Here is a 22,549-nt window from a genome sequence, read left to right as displayed (position 1 = left end):
CTTATTTCATGGCACAGCGACTGTGTATCTTTTGCCTGAGCTGGCTATTATTATTAACGATGTTCACAGTGATTTAGTCCATTTACTTTTCAGATCTTGTTTTTGTAGTTTAAATGGCATTCAATATATCATTATTTATTCAATTTAATAATGTAAATGCAAAGTAATAATTTTATTCAATGAATATGAAATCATGCGCATTAATGAATAGGTTGGTGCTTTGGTACATCTGTCCTGTAGGAGACCTTACAACTCTGACTTCCTGGGGACTGACAAAATCAGGTGCAGAAGCAGCATGTAAAACAAAGAAATGAAAGCCTACCTTTCTATTTTGCTAATTTTGAGTTACTTTTTGGTTTATATATTCTACATATGTTTAAACAGCTACTGTCAGGAGTTAACTTTTAAGTACGTTTAAAATTGGATATGTTCAACAAATTATTTCTGAAAATATTTTTTTGCTTGATTGGACACTTAAATCACGGTTACTGACTGTAACAAATAGTTTACCTGTTGGTGCATTTTTATTGTGCTATTCACATTGATGTATCTGAAATAGCTTAACCTGAGAAATCTGATTCTTGTTTTTTTAAATAGGTTTTTGCACCTCTTTTAAGCAGTCTGTGTCATTTTAAGCAAAAATAGCTATGTTTCTTCCAGTTGGCGAATGGTTCTATATTTTTATGATTAAGTTGAGACTTTACAGTCAGGCTGGATAAGTAAGGTATTTTTGTAGGATTACAGCAAATTCAAATTAAGTAGCCTTCAAATATTGTATAAGTGTTGTAAATTATTTTGTGCCAGACAAAACTTGAGTACTATTTTAGAATTAAAAGAGCATGCACCCGCAGGTAGGAAAATAGTATTAATTAGTCTCTTCAGTAGTAACCAATTAATGAGTATCAGTATCTGCCCAGATAGAAGCAAGCAGTAGAGTGTGGGTGAATTTGCTTCAAGCAATTTCAAGTAAATTGGAGCATCTTTTTTTCTTTTCAGATAATTGTAATGGCCTGTCGAGAATTTGAAATGGGAAGGGTATGTATACTAAATACAAAACTAAATAAGCATTGCCCATGCAGGGTGATATGCTAATATCTGTGAGGTTTCATATGCCAAATCCATAACTATAAAAATAATCTGCCAGATTGGATGAGAATGCCTATATTTATATCTGCATGCATAGGAAATAATGACTGTGACTGCCTTTTCTTTGCTCCATTTATAGTGTTGTTATTTAGGAGTCATTTCAGTGGAATATAGATGTTCGTATACAGAACTGTAGCAATGGTCTGTTTTCTAGTCATGCCACTATGGGAAAAAAATCTTGCTCTTCGTGGGATGTAGGCCAACTATCAAAATCATGAGTCCTTCTGAATTTCTTGTCAATTGATACAGCTGCAGAAACAATCTATCTTTTAAATCTTTGCTATGTTCTTACGACCTGAGAAAGAAAAAAAACCAGGTGGTCCAGAATTGTGAAGTCCCAGCTTTAACAAAAACTAAATTAGCTGTCATTGGTTCTCTCTGTATGATGCACGCTTGCAGATATGTAGGCAGTCATGAAGTTCATGAATTTACAAAGTGTCTTTTGGCTGTATTTATTGGCCGTCTGGGTTTTTTGTTTTGTTTTCTTTTGGTATCCAAAAGAAAGACATTTTAATATCTTAAAAGAAGTCCAGCAAGGCACCAGTAGACTGATGTTAAGCAAAAGCACCGAATAAGGGAGAGAGCAAGGCATTTGAGATTATAATTTTGTCTGCTCTACTTCTGTTAATTATCCTTTTCAGCACTACATGTGAATTAAATTAGGATTTTTTGCTTTAACAGAAAAAATGTGAACGCTACTGGCCTCTGTATGGAGAAGCAGCTGTAACTTTTGGACCATTTCGTGTTTCTTGTGTAAGTACAAAACTCTATAAACTAATTTTAAAGGATTTAATGCTTTTGTAACTTCAAATTATTTGCTCAACAGTTATTTTTACTACAAAACAAATACTTTTTAAACTGTTTGGCACCAAATTTTACAAAAAGACTCTCAAAGGAATGCAGTGGAAAACAACGTGTGTATCTAAGCTGTGTGACTTTTTGAATCCTCCGTGATTTTTTTTTTTCCAAAAGAGGGGAAGTTCCTTGGTCTTGTATCCTTTTATGTATAATTTCTTTAGCTTTAAATGTTGCAGTTTTGGATGTCTGTGCTGTGCTCTAGAAAGCAAACATGCAGTTGTTTCTGTCAGTTATGACTTGTGTGTTCTGGAGGTTCATAAGAAATGAAAGCAATATTGGAATAGGTTATTTTCTCTAAGTTATGTAAAGTTAATTAGCATGAATAAAGAAAATGGAGACTAAACTCCTAACTTCTTTTTTTAACTTGTTTCTGTTGGTAACAGGTACAGGTTTGTTTGAAAATACTTCCTTTGCTTCTATTATTGCTTTTAAAATCAAAACAGAAATGAGTAGCAGATCACTGTGAGGTCGGAATCTTTTCCTGGAGAATTTCCGGCGGGTAACTGTCCAGTGAGCTATGATTCCAGAAAGATGCAGGAAACCTGGATGTTTCTATTACATGTTGTGTCAGTGTTATCAGGAGCTCCAATCTCTAAGAATCACTACTACAGCCTCTTCCAGTTTTGCTACTTGCTCATAAAATGGTAACGTAAGGATTTCAGGCAGATTAATAGGCAGAATCACAGGCTGGAAGGGACCTCAGGGATCATCTAGTCCAACCTTTCTAGGAATAGCACAGTCTAGACAAGATGGCCCAGCACCCTGTCCAGACGACTCTTGAAGGTGTCCAACATGGCCGAGTCAACCACTTCCCTGGGGAGATTAGATTCTGTGATTTAAACATTACTTTAATCACAGATGGAAGCCAGTAAATGTATTGTTCCAAGTCATTGTAAGTCCTTTAAGACAACTAGAAAAAGATATCTCAATGGGTTTCTTTTCATCAATATAATCTAAAAAAAGAAGTTCAGAAAAACCTGTGGTGCAATAAGCTGTCAAAATTCTGAACAGAAAGTCAGCATGGCTCCTGGCCTGGTCCTAATTCTGGTGTCCCCTACGATTTGAAGTAGTCCAGGTCTGCACTGCAGTCCACACAGATGCACCTTTGCACCTTTGACTATGGCTCCACTGCCCACCACTATAATGGTGGGGCACCTGTCATAAACCTGGACCAAATCATGGCCTTACTATGTCTGCCTGTGAAGGCCTGTGGGGCTATAATCATAAGAACAATAAGAACAACAACAATAATAAAAATATGGTTGTGGACAAAGTCAATCTTCATTTTGCTGTCATAAAACTCCAAAACTCTTGCTAGAGCATTACATTTTGCTAATAGAAAGTAGTACTTCATCTGTTTTCCACACACTGACACCATTTAACTCACTTCCACATTTAATCCTGTATCTTTCCCTACTATTTTGTATTCTATCACTGAAAATGGTTTTTCTCCAGCAAATCTGTGGTGAAGAAGAATGTAAATTCTGCGGCAGCAGTAGCAGAAGCAAGTAAATTAAAACATGGAAAGTTTTATTAATTAAATATGAAACTGGCTAATGCAGCAGAAAGAGGGACTGTGGATATCTACTACACCAAGTAGAGCAGGGAATTGAAAGTAATCATTCTTTTGGCATCTGTCATCTCAGCATCACACGAGTGTACCTCAGTGAGTTTTTGCAATCATCTTTCCTTGGTGGAGAAAGCTGGATAGTGAAAGAAGTCGTGGTGCAATTACCATTTCCCAAAAGGGGACTGCCTACATAGCAGAAGTTCCTCATTAATGGTGAGGTTTTCAGCGTGTGGGAACATAGCCACCAAAATCAATATGATCAGCGTTCCTCAGATATGGGATAGTATCCAGTTGCCTTTGTATAAACCTGTTAATGTATCTTAATTCCTTCTGGCTTTAAATGCATTTGTGGCAACTTGTCCAACTACTTGTCCAACTTCTAGCTCTTGGAGTTGTGATTGCGTAGCCTTCACTTCTAGATGATGGCGAGGGCCATCCAGCCTATCGCATTGTGTTCAATGACAGCCTGATTACTTACAGGAAGGGAGCAGAAGATAAGCCCCGTATAGATGATCCTTCTCCTTGGACTTATTGTCAGCTTCTAGCAATGGACTAGCAGGACTTCCTTAATTGGGTCTTGCCCCTGGATTATCAATATTTTTATAATCCAGTGGATGATGAATTTGTCAACTTTTTTTGGTTTGGGTTTTGTTTTTGTCACGTTCTTTCTAACATTCACATCATTTTGTTATTGAAAGAAAATGCTTCCTTGTGTCATTAGTTTTAATCTTGCCACCTCGTAGTTTAATAAGGTTGTGTTATGTTTTATTAGTTACTATCAGGGTATAAATGAAACCTGGCATTAAAGTGTTGAGTAAACTGTTGTTGGTATAAATGATCTTACTGTGAACTTTTTACACTGGAATTCATAATTGGTGTTAGCTGTTCACTTCTAAAACAGTTGAATTGATCCATTTCTCATTGATCTCAGAACTGGTTTTTTTTCATCTCCTTAACTCAATATTACTTGGATTTGGAGTGGGATTGCTGCTATTTGCTAGTTGAAGTGCTTTAAGTTGTTCAGAAAGAGCTAGCATGCCAGTTTATTGAGCTACTATTAATCCTACTTTGAAATAGTCTACCAAGAATTAAGTACACTCCAAGTTCACCTTGTTGGGAAAGCATATATGTACAAATTTTAGTCTATAAGGAATCTGAGTAGTCTTCTGCTACCTTAAATTTATTTAGAAGTTGGCTTGTGGGTTTGGTTTTTTCACGGATTTTTCTCCACACACACACACCCCCAGTGGGTGATGGTCACACACCTGGCAAGTATTTGTGAAAAGGGATTATGTGTATGTTGTAGTTGACTTCTCAGCTACAGCTGAGAATGTGTTACCTTTGGGTACAGGGGTGTATATGGGCTCCATTGCTGCTAGCTATGTGCTATTTCCTATAAACTTGCAAGGTGTTGCAATGTTTTCCTGATGGAAAATGGTCAATTCCCACTAGCAGATAAGAACACATTAAAGCATATAAACAGTCTCCTAAATTCATTGTGGGAAGCTGTGATGCTAAGCTTTTAAAGGCATCTTCAAATTGTGGTGTTACTGATAGTTTAAGTACAGTAATGCTGTTTGGTGTCTGCAGTATAAACTTTTCCTTGATGTTCCAAAGGCAGATTTGAAAATTCTGGAAGCCTAGAAGCTATGCTTTTGGCCACCACCAAGATAATTGCAACGATCCATTCAGATGCACCCTTAATTGCAAATAAATGAAGGGTAAAAAATTAAAGGAGATGTCACAGGATAGAGTGATAAGAGGCTGAAGTTTATACAGCAGAAGTGTTATGGAAGGATGGCTGTGGGAGGCAATCTGTAAATTAAATAAATGGAGAAATAAAGCAAAAGCAGTACTTCAAAATACTCTTACACGGTTTATTGATGGTTTCAGGAGCAGGCTAGACACTTACTGGTTTGAAACCTCACATTTTTATTTTAAGTAAGAGTAACATCTTTGACAGATCTTGTGTAGCAAGCTAAGTTGCTGCTGTTTTAAAATCTGTCTTGATTGCCCATCTTTTGGGGACATCATAGATATAAAACCAGAAAACTAAAAAAAAGACACCCAAGTTTAGAGTTTGGGTTTTTAGGTGTATCCTGTATGCTGCATATTGATCTCTTTTTGCCAATTCATTACTTTTTTCTCATGTTTAGGAAGCTGAGCAAGCAAGAACAGATTACTTCATTAGAACATTATTACTTGAATTTCAAAATGTAAGTATATGATCATTTCTGGTCTCAACTTTAATGATTGTTCAAAGGTCTCTAAAATGATACAATGGAGGAAACTCATGAAAATATCTTTACTTTTTTAGGTGCTGACTCTGTATGTAAATCATCAACTTTAGAAGTGATGTTAAAAGCTTAGTATAGAAGAAAAGAGTAGTGAAACTCTTTACTTCTCTTTTATGTATGTTCTTGGTTAGCAAAGGTGTGCAATGGTCTTGAGTAGCACATGTTAACAACTGGAGAGCTTCTGTCATTCTGGAATTTCACTGTTTACCCCAACTGAAAATATGATGACAAACTGAACCAAATTTGTCAAAAAAAAAAAAAACACCTCACAAAAAATAACCCACCCAAAACAAAAACAAAACCCTGTTACCCAAAAAGGAGCTAAGTAGAGGAAAAGTATGTATAATTGTTAGAATTTGCCCTATACTTTCATTTATTGTCAAGAGGGTTTTACAATGTTAAAAGATATTTCTGATGCCCATCTATATACTTGTATTGCCAAATAAAAATAAAGATAGAATGACAACAACTTAGTGATTTATTTTTTTCCCCAAGGTTTCTCACTCTGGCTTGTAAAAAGTTACTCTTTTTGGAATTGAAATAGATATGAAAAATATGGAATATTCTTGATTAAGTTGAGTTGTGTTGTCTTTTTGTTTGGAGAACTTCCACATGGGGGAATTGTATGTAATATATTCAAAGGTCAAGACAAAAGTGTACTTTTAAAAGTGAGCTCAAGACTTCAGGTTTCTTGAAGATTTGATATCCTAGTGTTTAAGATGTAGAATTGGCTTTACTAGACAAGTGTTCTGGTAAACCAACTCATTTACACTATTTGGTAAGTTGTCAACTGTAAATGGTTACAATTAGTCTCTTTATGGAAATATTTGAGTTCATTCATCTTAGTGAAAGTTTGACACAAACTACTGTAAAACATGAGATCTACTTCATAAACAGAGTATGTTATGTTAATTGTGGAAATTGTTATGTTTTCAGTGAAATAAAAGCACTTGCGTTCTCATAAGTGTTAAGAATGAATGATTTAAGTATAAGTTTGCAAGAAAGTATTAAGTGTCAGATTTGAGGTGACTTTATTCTTCTGAAAAGCAGCTGTTGGTAAATAAGTGTAGAGCTGTCCTGCAAAACCATGGAGACTGACAGTGTATTTTACAGAATACCTGCCATTTTAATTGGCATCCTGTATTAAGAAATTATTTATTCCAGGTTAGTCTCACTTATAGCTATGTTTCCTTTAGCAATGCCTTGTTCCACTTGAACAACTGATATCACAACAGTTACAAAAACTGTTTAATTTTGAGGGGGCTAATTTTAGGGGGTATTTTTTGTCTGCAGTAGCTTGCTAGGTGCTTGCAGTGGGATGCATGAACAGAATCAGTTTGTTTCTGTTAGTGTATTCTGAATGCTCATAACTGGCTGTGCTATGAAACTTTTTGGATAGCAGAAATTAACTGCATAGTAACTGGTGTATGCAACATTTTTTTTAAATGGTGCACTTAGAACTGAAAAGATATCAAAAACCCCAAAGCAGAACCTACATTACTTTTAACACCTGAATATGATGAGAACTGGTTACTTCAGAACCTGTAGCTAATTTATATTTTGCTTGCATATACTATACATGCAAATCATGTTTAGCTACTTGACTTGCATGAGGTCTGTTCCAGTTAGTTTTTATAGGATGCCTGTGTACTACATCAAAACAAAGTAGTAACAAAAAGGTATGGTTTGCACTATGCTTTTGATCTTAGCAAAGAGCCCAAAGTTTGCATTCCTTTAAGGAGTAATGTAACTGAAAGGATTAATAATATATGTTGATATTGAACCTATGCAGCTGATGAAATGATCTTCAGACTTACCTAGCAAATTTGCCTCGGGATTTCTGTGAGCACACATTTTGGTAATGAATTACAGACTTTTCATCTTCTTTTGAAGAATTCTAAGTGTAGCCTTGAACAAGGGAGGAAAATACATATTTGTGGTGTAAAGTAATATCCTTTTAAGTTCATTTTCTGGTTTACCAGAATAATGAAAAGCTTTGTCACTTCTGTACAATTTTCAATGGAGTATCATACAAAGTCTGTGCAAAATAATTTAAAATTCATATAAATGTACAACGTTATTCTAATTTCTTGGAGGAAAACCAGTTTGACTGAAACTTGAAGATTATTTTAAGCTAAGACACCAGGTTTGTTCTTAAAAAGTGGCAGTAAAAAAAGGACTATGAAGGTTCCTTTTCATTTTTAGTTTCCATATGAAGAGCATAAATTCAGTAGGTTGTGTTTTTTTTTTCTGACAGTTCTGCTATGTGAAAAATCACTGGGTTGGTCTCTTGAAGTATAACTAAGTGGAAGTTCTTGGTGGACCTTAATAGGCAGCTGTAGCTTTTCTTTCTCCTTACTGATGACCTTGGTATTATGTAATGAGTTGGATTTTTAATATTTCTTAGGCTGGATTTTCTCTTGTTTTTACTAGCTGCAGTGCTTCCACATGTCTGGCAAAAGTAAAGCATCAAAAATACTTGGTTCAATTGGAATATATAAATGTCCATGTTCGAGGCGCACTGTACTGCTTCTCAGATAACTGAACAGAAGGTAGCATAGGTCCTGAAACGTGTCACCTGTAACTTTGATCAAAAAAAAATCATATGACTCTCTAGTGCATTCTTTTGAGGGTATACTAGAATCCCGAGGTGTGACAAAAGCTTGGAAGGGTGCAGTAGAACTAGCTATGCTGCAGATGGCTTAGATAATGATGAGAAAGAGGATTTGGTTGATCAGGGGTTCCAGGTACCTGAGTAAGTAGGCTGTTCTAAAGCCTGCTTCTTACTTTATCTTTAGTACTACTGTAGCATGAGCTAACTAGAATAAAAGTGTACCTACAGTTGTTGCAAGTATGATCCATATTTAGATACGGCCTGAACTATTTCTCTCATTTTCTTAATTTCCCTCTGCATGTGTGTGCACATGCACGCTTAATTTTGTAATATGACAAAAAAACCCCATACACACCCCCATTTTTTTTTTCCAATGTAAGTTACTGGAGTATGATGGGAAAGAGAACCTTTCATGGTTGACTTTCCCGTTCTTTTCTCCCTTTTAAAGTTTGAGATTTTAAGGACAGAAAATCTTTTAACACAGTGCAATGTTGTGGGTCCTTTAACCCATGTATTATAAAGAGGGGCTTCTGCGAGCTGCCCCACAGTGTTTTCTCCCATGCTTTAGCAGCACTCAGAATACTACTTCAGGATTTCCCTTCTGTTTTTGTAAGTGGTATAAGCTGTAGGGGGTTTTTTGATAGAGTAAATGGCTTTGCTCGTCCATGCTCAATTGTGCAAAAAGTGAAGATTCGTAGAACTAATTATTTCATATAAAATCCTCAAATATGTATTTATGTATTATCATTAATACCTTTCTCCCTCCCTCTCCCATAGGAGACTCGAAGTGTCTATCAATTTCATTATGTTAACTGGCCTGACCATGATGTTCCTTCGTCTTTCGATTCTATTCTGGACATGATTAGCTTGATGAGAGAATACCAGGAACATGATGATGTACCAATTTGCATACACTGCAGGTATCAAATACCTATTTAAGTTTATATAAATTTTAATTTTTTTTACATCTGGACTTCTGGGATGAGATGTGCTAGTTAGATTCTAAATCAGAATTTATTTGTTTATTTTAGTTTTCTGAAAAGGAATATTTCCTCATGTCGAAACTTTCCCCAAAATCATAGTCTTCGTTGTCTTAAAACTCATGCCACAGTGAGATTTTGCTTATATTTCAGTTTAAGATATAATATCAATCAGAAAAGGATTAGTCCTTGAAAGGGAAACAGTTTTGTGGTTCTTAACACATTTAAATCCTCATTAGGACAAAATATACTTTGAAGATCATTGCAAATCAGATATTGGAGTGAAGGCTCCATTCTCAATAGGAGAGACTGCATAGCAGGTGCATCACTACCTAAGGACTTTTCTGTCTGTTTTCTAATACGACAGAAGAGATCTCTAATCAGCAGACCGTAGTTTCTGGTTGGTAAGTCTTTGCTTCTGAGCAGCAGTTTCATCTTTGACCTGAAATTTGACTAACAGAAAGAATGTTGAAAGTAAACTGCCATAAAAATGTTTTGGTGAATTGACAGTTTCAGACAATTTCTCTGGAAAGTTCTTGCCTATGATATTTGATACTTTTTAAAGCTACAAAAGTTAATGTATTATAGGTCAGAAAAACTGAGTTCAGATTTATAAGCCAGGAAATGTTAAATTGTTGGGGCTTATTAACTCTTTAGAGCTTGGTTATTCTCTTAAAGTGTACAGAAATCTGCTGTCTTTAGCTGCATTCTTTTTTTATCTTGTCACTTTAAGTAATTGAGGTCTAAAGCCATAAAAAACTTGCTTAGCACTGAAATCCATTTCACTTTGTCCTGTTTCTCTTGAATGTCAATTCAGTTGTGCAAGTTGGTTCATTACAACAGGGTAATTATAATGTAATAAATGCATGTGCTATAACTCTTTATGTGTAAAATAGAGAAATTAGTACTATTAGGAAGAATAAATGTGATAGTTCACTGTCATTTTTTTTATAACTTCCAGACTCAAGGGGGTTTATTAGATAAAAAAGCCAAAAATACAGGTGTGGTACTAAATAAAAATGTGGGGAGTCTTTAAACATATTCTGTTCTGCCATTTAATATATCTGTCATTAACTTGGACAAAATCCCTACTGTTGGCAGTAGTGGTAACTAGGAATAGTGTGATGAAAGAGGCAATAAAAATGTCAGCATTGAAGCATCTTTCGTGATTGTGATTCTGACTGGCTGTGAAAAACTTGTATTAAAAACTTCAGTGCTCCATTTTGCATTTTGCAGTGCTATTTTTTTGTTTTTAAGGTACTATAGGGTCAGATTGAGTGAGCTTAAAATGATAGTTGAGGACTTCTGATATATTTTTATTTTGCTTGGACTCTGGAAATATAAAGCTTATAGTGTGTTTTCAACAAATTGAAATAATTTCTAACACATCTAACTGTTTATGTTCATAGTGCAGGGTGTGGAAGAACAGGAGCCATCTGTGCCATAGATTATACATGGAATTTGCTTAAAGCTGGGGTAAGGAATCTTAAAAGAAGAAATTTTGTGGCATTCTGTCATTTCAAAAGAGTGATTGATTGAGCTCCCCAATGTTCTAAAATAGTGAAATATTTAAGACTTTCCAGAACTGTTTTGACAGGTTGGATGTTTATTTTCATTGCATTCATGCTTTAGTATGAACTTGCTTTCCTTTGATAGCAAGTTTTTATCTAAAAAAAAGTAACTGTAAAATTATAATTATTTTTAAAATATATTGCAATTTAAAGTTATTTTGAATTCAACTTTTTTGATGTCTCTGCTTAATCTTGCAGCTCCTAAAGCCTGTTATTTTACAGGGTTAACATTCTGGGGTTTTTAGGTTATGAAGCATCATTAATGTTGCAGTGTTGTATTAATCCTTTCATTGGATGTCTCATTTTCAAAATGCTTGAAATGGTCTCATCTGGTCAGAATCCAATGTTTAAAACGAGTTCTGGAGAGAAATTGCTTTTTTTAAAAAAAAAAAAATTTGAATAGCTGCAATGTGGAGAGAACAGACTGGCTTTACCTATGAAAGTAAACATACTTTTGAGTGTTTAACAGCTTTTGTATTGGAGTTTTGACAAACAGTTGTGTCAACGTAAATGACTTCATTTTATGTTTCAGAAAATACCTGAAGAATTCAATGTATTTAATTTAATACAGGAAATGAGAACACAAAGGCATTCTGCAGTACAGACAAAGGTATAGTTTGTTTTAAAATGCAACTTCATCATATGATAATATAACATCATTCTTTGTAATGGTCTGGTACACTAATTTTTGTCTGGTAACCTACTGTAGGAGCAGTATGAACTTGTCCATCGAGCCATAGCACAGCTGTTTGAAAAGCAACTGCAAAAATACGAAAGTTGTGCAGACTGGAAGATTGCAGATGGAGTGGTATGTGTCTTTTCCGTATGAGTTTCAGTCAGATGTAGCTGTTAGCTTCTGATCAAGATTTTCCTGTAAAGTCTATTTTTTAAACTTGAGTGTTCAGTGATGTTAAGGCACATACAGAACTTGTTTGGACTACAAGTGGATTTTGCTGAGTAGGGAGAGCTAGCCTGTACTCAGCTTACACTGAGGACTTGGTGGTAGAAGTTGAGACATGTAATTAAAGGAATATTTACCATGACTACCAAATGCAGTGGCAGTGGGGAAGCAATAGAAAAAATTCTAGTATAGATGAAATGCAGGACTCTAACTCAATATTTAAATTGCGAAATACCTTACCTTGATGAGGTGACAGTAGTTGACAGCTGATCTGTTGCTTTGATTGGCGCTCCTTACCGCAATTCTGATATATTGACAGCAAATGAAATTTTGTCTAAGCCTGACCTTCTACAAATTACCTGTTAAACAGTATGATAAAGAGCAAGCTGAAAATAAAACTCCAGCCTACATATACATATATTTATATATAAATAAAAATAAATATACATATGTGTATATAGATGAATTCTATTTGATCTGTGTTTAGGTTAAACTCTTGAAAGGGAAAAATCTCATTGAAGTTGTCTTTTCTTTCTTTGCCCAATGTGGTGTTGGGCCCAATTTTAAACTACTAGATAAGCACTGATCTGGCTCTTCAGCTGAGACTTGGATATTACATGCTGTTGTGTACTGCCTTGGTCTTGGCCCAACACAGCCTTGGTGTAGTTGAGCAGGACTGTCAGTGAATGATCTTAAGTTCTCATATTGTGTTGCAGTACTGTTTGCACTGGAACTGATGGGGGAAAGAAAAATAACTTTAAAATGCCTTCGTCAGGAAGCTTCATACTCCAACCTTTCAACAAGGGGGAAAAATAAAAACCTTGGAAAAATAATATTCTTCATTGGTAATCACGGTATTTGAGGATTTTTCTGTCTTTCTGTCCTTCCGCTTTAAATTTCATGTCCCCTAGGCTTATTCCCCTTTTTTTATGTTCAGATCTATTTTCTTGGCTACTACCGGGCACTATATGAAAAATGGCTTTTTGGACCAATATATCCTTTCTCTCCCCCACAGTCCAGACCTGAGTACCACCCTTTCTCCTTGGACTGTGTTTTGTTTGTTCAGTCATTTTATCTGTCCCTTAAGTACCTAATTGGTATAGGCTCTATAGCTCTCTAGGGGGGAGTATGAGTAGTAGTATCTTCAGGACCCTTTGAAATATCTGGAAGCAATTTTAGATCTGCCTTATTAATAAGTATCCCTTTAATTTCAGGAGTTTAGCTATTATATTCAGAATGTTTAGAAAAGCATTCTGAAGTATTTTTTGTTCTTGGAAAAAAGGTATATACCCTTCAGTTAACAAACTCCTAAGAATTCATATCAGTTCCATGCAATAGTTCTGAGGTCTTCAGTCATTACAAGACTTGATTTTTAGTCATGATAAGGTGGGCTGCTTTAATTTGCTACAGGTTTGATATCCAGCCTAGGTGGTCTGTCCATTTTCATAGAATCCTAGAATGTCCTGAGTTGGAAGGGACCCACAAGAATCATCAAGTGCAGCTCCTGTCCCTGCACAGGACAACCACAAATTCACACCATGTCTCTGAGGGCGTTGTCCAAGTGCTTCTTGGGTAGCGTCAGGCTTGGCGCCGTGATGCCTCCCTGGGGAGCCTGTGCCAGGGCTCCACCGCCCGCTGGGGGAGGAACCTTTTCCTAATACCCAACCTAAACCTCCCCTGGCACATCTCCCTGCCATTCCCTTGGGTCCTATCATTGGAATGAGCATTATGGGGTTTGGAATGTGCGGTTTTATTAGCTTTGTACAGAAGTGACTCCTAATTACTTGAGGTTTGGTCATAAAATAATAGGCAGATCAGGCTACTGTATCTTCTGGTTATTTAAATTTGATCTAACTAGCGTCTGCACTCTTACATAGAATCAAAACGTCTCTTATTTACATGTATGCCAGAACATCTGAATAAGGAGGTGACACAGTATGCTGATGCTGTGTCTGTAAACAAAGGCAAGTGCTGTCTGTACCACATCTTACGAGGTTTGAGTGACTTGAGGAATAAAACAATATGAACTTGGTTGTAACCAATAAGTTGTAAAGGAAATTGAATTTTAGCAATTACTTGGAAACTAATAAGAGCAGGGAACGTAATGTCATGGTGTGGATACCTTGCAACTTGGAGACTGCAGATCTGGTCTCCTTATCTCAAAAGCGTATTACAGAATTCAAGAATTAAAAAGTGGGACAAGGAGCAAAGGTGTCAGAAGGCTCCATCTAAAGAACAACCAGATTGAGCTGGAAAAGAAATGGCTAAAGATATGATAGAGGTTAAGTAACAGTGAAAAGCTTACTTCTATTAGCCTTTTCTAAAGGGTATCACTGATACCCGGCAGACTTAATATAAAAGGAGAGAGTTCTTCATGCAACATGAAACTGCAGAGCTCCTTGCAGCTGAAAGCCTGTAGCTTTGAGGTGAATACCTCATCATCTTGGAATCTTCTTCTGTGAATTTGCCCAACCTCTGACCTGTGAAATTCCAGAGTTGCAAACTGTTGGAGAACACCCTAGGGAAGCACCCCTGCATGCCTGCTCTGTCCTTATTCTTCCTTGTAAGTTTCCTTTCCGTCACTGCTGGAAACAGGGCAAAAAGAATCTTTCAGTCTGACTAGGTGCAGCCTTTATTGTGTTAGGAAATGATGCTTCTTCTTCGTATTGTAGCTTGAACATTTCTGCAGGAGGGTTGAGGAAGGAAGTCTCATAAGTGAAGAGTTTCCTCTAACTAAAAATTTGGTACTTACAAATATAGTAGCAAACTTGTTTTTATGTTAGGAAATTTGCCTTCAGGGAATGAAGCGGTATAGGCTTTCTTCTGTTTTGGCTTTAAGATAGTCTTCGGCCTCATATATCCGGTTAAATATCTGCTTGTAGTTTTAACCTGATTCTCAGAACTTTGAAGCTCACTTGAGACAGTGCTTTTGCTATTCTGGAAAAGCTCCTCTTTTTTCCTCTGAGGGTATTATGTAGCATCTGTTGTATGTAACATCTGTTTTCCACAGAAGTGTTCTAGTTAGTTTAGCTAAGATAAATCCCAGAATGTTTGTTTGGTTTTTTAAAAGGAAACAAACTCTGATGCAGAAAATTTTCAGGACACTTTATTAAATGTAAGATAATATCCTAAGATTCCTTCTCAGATCTTATTCTGCCTGCAGATGCTACAGCAACTGTGGAATCGTGTACATGTGAAGGCTTTTAATTATGTTCAGTGAAGCAATTCCAAATGAAAGAATGTGCCTACTTTGGATACAATACTGTTAGTATGTAGGAAATACTACTGAACCGAAGAGGAAATTTTCTTTCATCTTTCATTTATTATATTTTTATAGTACTCTGAAGAGTTGGAGTACTCTGTACGTTGGGGTTGGTGTCATGGTTTTGTCATCCTATGGCTTTTCCCATTTCAGCAGTGTTTGAAATGAATTGAGTTACCTAAGCTTTGTAAGCAGTGTTTGCCAGTAACATCACAGTAAAAAGTTAATCTGATTGGCAACGAGTAGCAGTATTCATAGGGAAGTAGCTTAGACGCAATCCTGAACGTGTGTTCCTGTGAACTTGCCAGCTTTGCCGTGCTGGAAACAATACTGTAAAAAGTCAACAAAAAAAACCACATGCAGTGTTTGAAAATACACTTATAATAGAGTTAGAATGTCTATTAGAATTTGATAGAAGGATTCAAAACCATGTAGAAAATGCACATATAAGTATAATGTAGTGATTGTATACTGTTACCATACATGTATGCATCTTGTGAATGTATGGAACTAGAAATGTGCTTAAAATAATACTAAGTATGTATACAAAATTATATTAAAAGCTTTCTTCAGATACCAGATAGAGTACTTTCAACAGTCCCCACAGTAGCCATATTTCAGGGTAAAGTTGGAATTGCTGCTTAGAAGCAATTTTCTTGTGACAAGAAAGACTCAGGTGCTAGACTTGATAATCAGAACTAATTTCTTTCCACTCTCCCCTCCCCACCCCTCCTTGAGTTGCAGGACTTCTAAATTATCAAACAGTTAAATTAGAACAGAGTCTTGGAGGTAGCTCTCTTCCTACTGAAACTCTGATCATATTGTCATGTATTTGGAGCCATTAACTGTGCTTCTCTCCATCATTGGTTTTGTTAGTACTGCTGTGGAAATAGTACACTTGGTTTTGTGTTTGGAAGTTTTGAAACATATGTGAGCTGATTAGTCTTGATCATCTGATAATATCAGTCAGATTTGTATCAGTAGAATATTTTGTGAGTTACTTGAGGCATCTCCATGATCTGAAGTGAACCATGGTTGTCTTGGAAAGTCTGAAATATGAAATAGATGGAATTCTGTCAAGTTGGATGCTCTGTATGTAGAAAACAGAAAGCAGATTAAAAAACAAACAATAGGAGGTTTACTATCTTTTTAAAAAATATTTCATGTTGAATTTTGTCTCTTGACGATAACAAGCATGTTATAGTACCGCAAGTCCTTGCTTTGCCCTTATCCACTAATAGAGGCTTGTTTTAATAAACCCTTTCTCCAAAATACAGCATTGCTACTACTGTCAAGTATCTCTTGCATTTCTTCCTGTAAAAGTGAAAGAATTCTGTTGCTGCAGTTGCTTGCACTCCTGGAAGCTGTGGAGGAATCGGCTGCTATAAGAAGAATGTTGATATTCAAAATGTTAGTGGTTTGGAAAGTCTAAGTGAAAACACTTTGCTGTTCAAATTCTCTTTGTTGTTTTGCAGCTTGGAAAGAGATTTTTGGCCACTGTAGCATTTTAAAAAATCATGTATGTCTTGAGAGACTCTTATCTTGTTTGTCTGTGTTTTGGAAAGTTTTATTTAATCTGAATCATTTGAGTGTATCATTTCAGTCTGAAGTATTTCTCTCTTTATCTACTATGCTCTGTGGTTCCCCTGCTGCTTTATGATAAGGGCAAAAGGAATGCCTCAATTCCTTTTAAGGGAAACCATGCGATTACTTCTGGAAGAGTCTTTGCAGTAAATTTGCTAGTACTTTACCAGCACAAAAGCTTTTGAATGACATTAAATGTTTCCACTGCAACTTCCAAAAGAAAATTATGCATTGCAATTCCTGGGGAAAAGTTTTTGAATTGTAGGCAATGTCTGTAAAATTCAGTCTACGCTGTGATTTGCTCAAAGTTAGAGACAGCTCGGTTTGGTGATTCAGCCAGTGGAGGAAGTAGGTGGGGAAAAGACCCACCCTTGGGAGATGATAGCACAGTTTAGGTCACCTTAGCAAGCTGAATTCAGACGCTGCATCTGCCATGAGAATTCTTTGTTCCTCTGCATTACCACAGGAATGTGAGCTACTCTGTTGTGGACTAGATTTAATCTGTGCTTCTAAGTATTTGACTTTATGGTCTTTTTCATTTGTTAATGTAGTTGCTCATAGATAGATATACACACATGTCATATATGTATATGTAATTTAACAGAACACCTAGCAATTTCTCACGATGAGCATGTCACTTGATTTGAGTAACTGCTCCCTCAAATCAACAGGAAAGTTGGAACTGTTGAGATGTTCAGCGGTAGATGCATATAGAGGCAAAGGTTGAGGAAAGCTCCTATTCTTTTGTTTATCCACATATTGTTAATGCTTCTGTGTTCTTATAGTGAGATGCCTTCCAGAATAGGATAGATATCTTCTGTAAGAAAGCAGGCTGCTGCACTGAACACTTACTTCATTGACTGAATTACACATTTGTTAAGACATTAAAAAAAAAAAAATCTATATGATGACCCTTGTGAACTCCATATGTTGTCCTGGTTTTTCTAAGCTGATAATATAAAATTGTTTTCTGCCTGAGAATGTAACATCTGTGTAGAGAAGCAAGAGAGTTGACTGATGCCAATAAGCTGTGATTAGGAAGGCTGGGAGGCTTTTTCTTAATGCTGCCATCTGCTCTTGTCGATGGATGAGGTCATCCCAGTGAGGTACCCTACATTCACTTTTACAGTTGAGCTTCCACTGTTCTGCTCCATGATAGTTGTTCTACATGTTTGCGAATTCATTTATCTTGATATATGGCAGAAGGGGAAATCTGAGTTGGTATCACTCAGGGTTGCTCCAAACACCACTTAAGTATCTCTTGTGACACAGGACTGAGAACAAGTAACAGACTTGCTCTGAGGGTTCAGCAAGCAGTATTTCATCAGTTTAAAACAAGAAGAGATCCAGTAGTAACTGAGCACTTATCAACTTCATGCTGCAGCATTTTTATGAGCACTGTTTTCTTTCCTGCATTGGTTAGTGCATTTGGTTACTGCTTTAAACATTTATTGTCTTCAACCTTTCACCTGCTGAGGATGAATTGTCTAAAAGTAAATGAAGCCTTCACAGAAACATCAGTCCTTGAGCTAATTACACCAAACAGCAAAGTACCTCTTCTTGGTGACAATAATAATATAACAATAATAATAATGGTGACAATAATAAATAACATTCTTGCTCCTGGTTTAATGTGAACAGAACACAGCAAACTGATCCTGATTTTAACCTTTAAGCTTTTGAACACACATCTGCCTGAAGCCTTCCCAGTGTATGAAGTTGGGTTAACCACTGACTTGTCTTCTGGGGTTGAATTTAAAAGTACCATTTTGTGTGTGTTTAGTTGTTTGTTTTAGGGGGGGTGTATTTTTTTTAAGGAATTGTTTTTGTAATATCTCTGTAGCTGCGTACGTGCCTCAGACATTTTGAGTTTATACACATTTTTGCAAGGTACGTCCATACATTTTATTAGTAGTAGCAAAAATGGCAGTGCATCTTCAGCTACTTCTGCCTGTCTCAACTAGAAAGAGCAGCTTACTGTATATGTAAAGTTTAAAAAGACTTTGACATATGCTAGCTTTTCTAATAGGCTTTTTCTTCCACCTGGGAGGAAAGCATATCTCAGGAAACATCCTGTTCACAAACGCTTCACTTTACAAACATAGAAGGATGGGGATGCAGCTGCTGGTTTGTTCTCTGGACAAGTTAGTCTACACCACAGCCAACAGTCACGCCCTTTCCCTTGCCAGTACCTTTTAGAAAAATGAGTGCACGAATAAGAAATCTGTTCCCCAACTTATGTGCTGGCAGAACTGAACTGGAATAATTTTCTCATCTGTTGTAGGATGGAGAAGTTGGTGGTAAGGGGAAGGAACTCCTGTGTAGTCTCACTCTTTCTAATATCTCTCTGCCTTATGCAACTTGGATGCGCTGTGGTGCTGAAACAAGGCAAACAGCCTGCTCTGTTCTCAGGATGCAGTTGCATTAGTTTCTGACTGTAGTTGATAGGCCTCCCTTAATCGTAAGTATTTTTTGGCAGAATATCAATATATCTAGTACTATCCATAGTAATGACTACATATGGGAGAGATTCAGAGTTTACTTTGCACAGCTCAGGGAAGTGGGGAGGAACATGACACAACCATTGAGCGGGGAACTGAATTGCTGCTGTTGGATACTGTGAGCCTCAGCATCTTTGGCACCAACCTCGAGAACGGTACTCTACCTGAATGAGGACAATGAAATTCATTTTCTTGTGTGTTAAGGGCCTGTATGGTCACCTGATGTCAAAAAGCTGGAAATTGCTTTTCTGCATATTTGAGCAGAGGCTGGTAGAGGGGTTGGATGTCCATGTCCTATGGTAATGTTTCATTCTATCAATGACTAGAAAAAAATTACTGTGTTTTTTTTTAATTAGCATGTCTGCGTTAGTTTGCAGCTAGATTTTAAAAGTTCTTTGAGCCCTTAATGTTTTTCAGGAAGTCATGGAAAACTGGCCAAGGACTTAAAATGATACCTTTGTTCCTAGATAAAATAATGGGATCCTGCATTCAGTTTACAGATCAAGCATAGCATTCATAATACTTCTTTTTATGTATCTCATTACCTGTTTTTGTCATTCTACTTCTTTGTACAGTGGCTTTTTGGACACTGTCTTGATGACAGCACTTCTTGCTGAGAATGTTTAAGGTAGTGCTGATGCAAGAAATCTCTGAAGGTGTTTGACTTGCAACCAATGTTGTTTGTTAAGAAGCTAGAATGATACAAAACCTAATACATGGAATGTATTAAAACCTAGCTCACAGTGCACTTCACTCTGAGAGCCGCCAATGGATGATAATCCTATTTCAGTAAGGTACAACATGGTCAGTCAACCTGATATGGCTATTAGTTTTTAATGCATTACCCCAGGAAAACAAAAAATAATTCTGAATAGAAGTAACAGACTTAAACAATGTATTATTACATAAATACAAAAAAATCAAGTGGGCTATTTAGCAAGTTGAGCAAGAGTCTGCTTTAATGTTGCAAAATGTAAAAGCTTAGACCTGGAAACAAAAAAGGGCAGAATTTGGTTTGAAACAGAGGCTTTGCATGTGGTCTATGTGTCTAAGCTCCAAATGTAGTCAGTGGGGCTAATTTATCTATTACCTTCACCCCCAGCTTACTGTCTGGTTGCTTACTGGTGGATGAAAAGCTGGACATGAGTCAGCAATGTGTGCTTGCAGCCCAGAAAGCCAACCATACCCTGGGCTGCATCACAAGAAATGTGGCCAGCAGGTTGAGGGAGGTGATTCTGCCCCTCTGCTCCACTATGGTGAGACCCCACCTGCAGTGCTGCATCCATCTCTGGGGTCCTCAGCACAAGAAGGACATGGACCTGTTGGAGCAGGTCCAGAGGAGGCCACAAAAATGATCCAAGGGCTGGAGCACCTCTCCTGCGAGGACAGGCTGAGAGAGTTGGGGTTGTCCAGCCTGGAGAAGAGAAGGCTGCGGGGAGACCTTATTGCACCTTTCAGTACTTAAAATGGGACTATAGGAAAGATGGGGGCAACCTCTTTGGCAAGGCCTGTTCTGACAGGACAAGGATTAATGGTTTTAAACTAAAGGAGGGTAGATTTAGACTGGATAAAAGGAAGAAACTTTTATGATGAGGATGGTGAAACACTGGGACAGGTTGCCCAGAGAGGTGGCAGATGCCCCATCCCTGGAAACATTTAAGGTCAGGTTGGATGGGGCTCTGAGCAACCTGATCTAGTTGGAGATGTCCCTGCTCAGTGTAGGGGGGGTTGGACTAGATGGCCTCTAAAGGTCCCTTCCTTCCCAGACTATTCTATCATTCTATGAAAACCAGCCAACCTTGGTTGACTGCAATGGGACCTTCAGTTACGGTCATCTAAATGTTATGGGGCTTTTATCTGCCAATTGAATCTTACTGCAAAAAGAACTTGATAGTTACAGCCAGTGGTCAGCAGGACAATGAACTCCCTGTGCAATTTGTCTGAAAAGGCTTAAGAGAAGCTATTGAGACAGGAACAATAGGGTGGTTTTGCTGGAGTACTTTTGGACTATTGTATTGGACAGCCAGTCAGTGGGGGAGGTTAGTGAAGAACAATAAGTAAGATTAAAAGATTTGGGTTTTTTTTTTCACAGGAAATGCTTCACTTAATACATGAAGAATAGAATCTGATAACAGACTTCGCTAGCAGACAGTGATACAGCAACTGTTTTAAAAGGAGTAATGGAAATTAAGAACATGTAACTAGTTAATCTAAATTTAAGTGAGGGTAGTTAGCTGTTGAGATAACTTAGTTATGTTTTATTTTCCAAAGCTGAAAATGCTTACCAAAATATCTTTTGGGTAGAATACGTGTTAAACTCAAGATGACACAAAGGTGGTCCTTGGTTTTGTTGGATCTTTGGCTGTGGCAAGTGTATAGAAATGGTATGTCAGCTTTAGACTCTTGCGTTTTTATTCTTATACATTTATACATATTTGTACTGAGTTGGCTGGGTTGGAGTTAATATTCTTCATAGAGCAGCTATGAAGAATAGGTGCTGCGTTCTAGATCTGTGGCCAAAACAATGCTGATGACACACTAATATTCCAGCTATTGCTGAACAGCATTTGTACAGTGTCAGCGCTGCCTCTGTTTCTTACCTTGCCCTCCCAGTGAATAGGCTTGGGGGGGTGGGCAGGAGGTTGGGAGGGGGCACAATCAGGCAGATGGCCCGAACTAACCAAAAAGCTATTCCATAACACCATATAGCACCATGCTCAGCAACAAAGAGGGGGGGCTTTAGTGAGGTCAGCCCTCTTCTGCTCAGGAGCTGGCTGAACATAGGTCACCTGTGGGAGGTGGTGAGTGATTGTTTTCGCATCACTTGTTTGTTTTCTTTCTCTCTTCTCCCTCTTCTCCTTTGCTTACTGAACAATTTTATCTTGACCCACAAGTTTCTTGCCTTTCCTTTTCCCCCTTCTGGGGTTGAGGAGGGTGGGAGAGAAGTGAGAGACTGAGTGGCTCTGTGGTGCTTAGCCGCCTACCAGGGTTAATCCACAATAATATTTTAGATGTATATGCGTATAAATGTGTATGGATACATATATTTATTAAAAATATATATGACATATATTTCTCATTTACGGTCCTCCTAAAATGTTCATGCTTTGCTGAGTAAGTTAAACTTCATGGTATGCAAATGGGAGGTGATTTGAAAGTGATTTAGAACAATGATTTAAATCTTATCCGCTTGCCAATTTACAGCAGCTGAAACTCTCATTTTCTTACTGCATTGTAGATTAGTCTTATCTTCAGTGGACTGATT

At 37.1% G+C, this 22,549-nt stretch overlaps 1 protein-coding gene across 1 annotated transcript in view; it reads left to right on the top strand.

Annotated features, from left to right (window-relative positions):
- Nucleotides 1-22,549, top strand: part of PTPN12 (protein tyrosine phosphatase non-receptor type 12) — an 83,117-nt gene that overhangs the window by 39,318 nt on the left and 21,250 nt on the right. Inside the window, exons 5-11 of the mRNA XM_064444207.1 lie at nucleotides 997-1,035; nucleotides 1,828-1,899; nucleotides 5,731-5,790; nucleotides 9,263-9,405; nucleotides 10,875-10,941; nucleotides 11,569-11,646; nucleotides 11,746-11,844. Coding sequence (XP_064300277.1) covers nucleotides 997-1,035; nucleotides 1,828-1,899; nucleotides 5,731-5,790; nucleotides 9,263-9,405; nucleotides 10,875-10,941; nucleotides 11,569-11,646; nucleotides 11,746-11,844 — 558 coding nt within the window. The remainder of the gene's footprint in view (nucleotides 1-996; nucleotides 1,036-1,827; nucleotides 1,900-5,730; nucleotides 5,791-9,262; nucleotides 9,406-10,874; nucleotides 10,942-11,568; nucleotides 11,647-11,745; nucleotides 11,845-22,549) is intronic.

This window comes from Phalacrocorax carbo, chromosome 1, assembly GCF_963921805.1.
Source record: "Phalacrocorax carbo chromosome 1, bPhaCar2.1, whole genome shotgun sequence".
Taxonomy (NCBI): Eukaryota; Metazoa; Chordata; class Aves; order Suliformes; family Phalacrocoracidae; genus Phalacrocorax; species Phalacrocorax carbo.
Note: the sequence above shows the minus strand (reverse complement) of the source record. Positions and strands in the feature narration are given on the sequence as shown.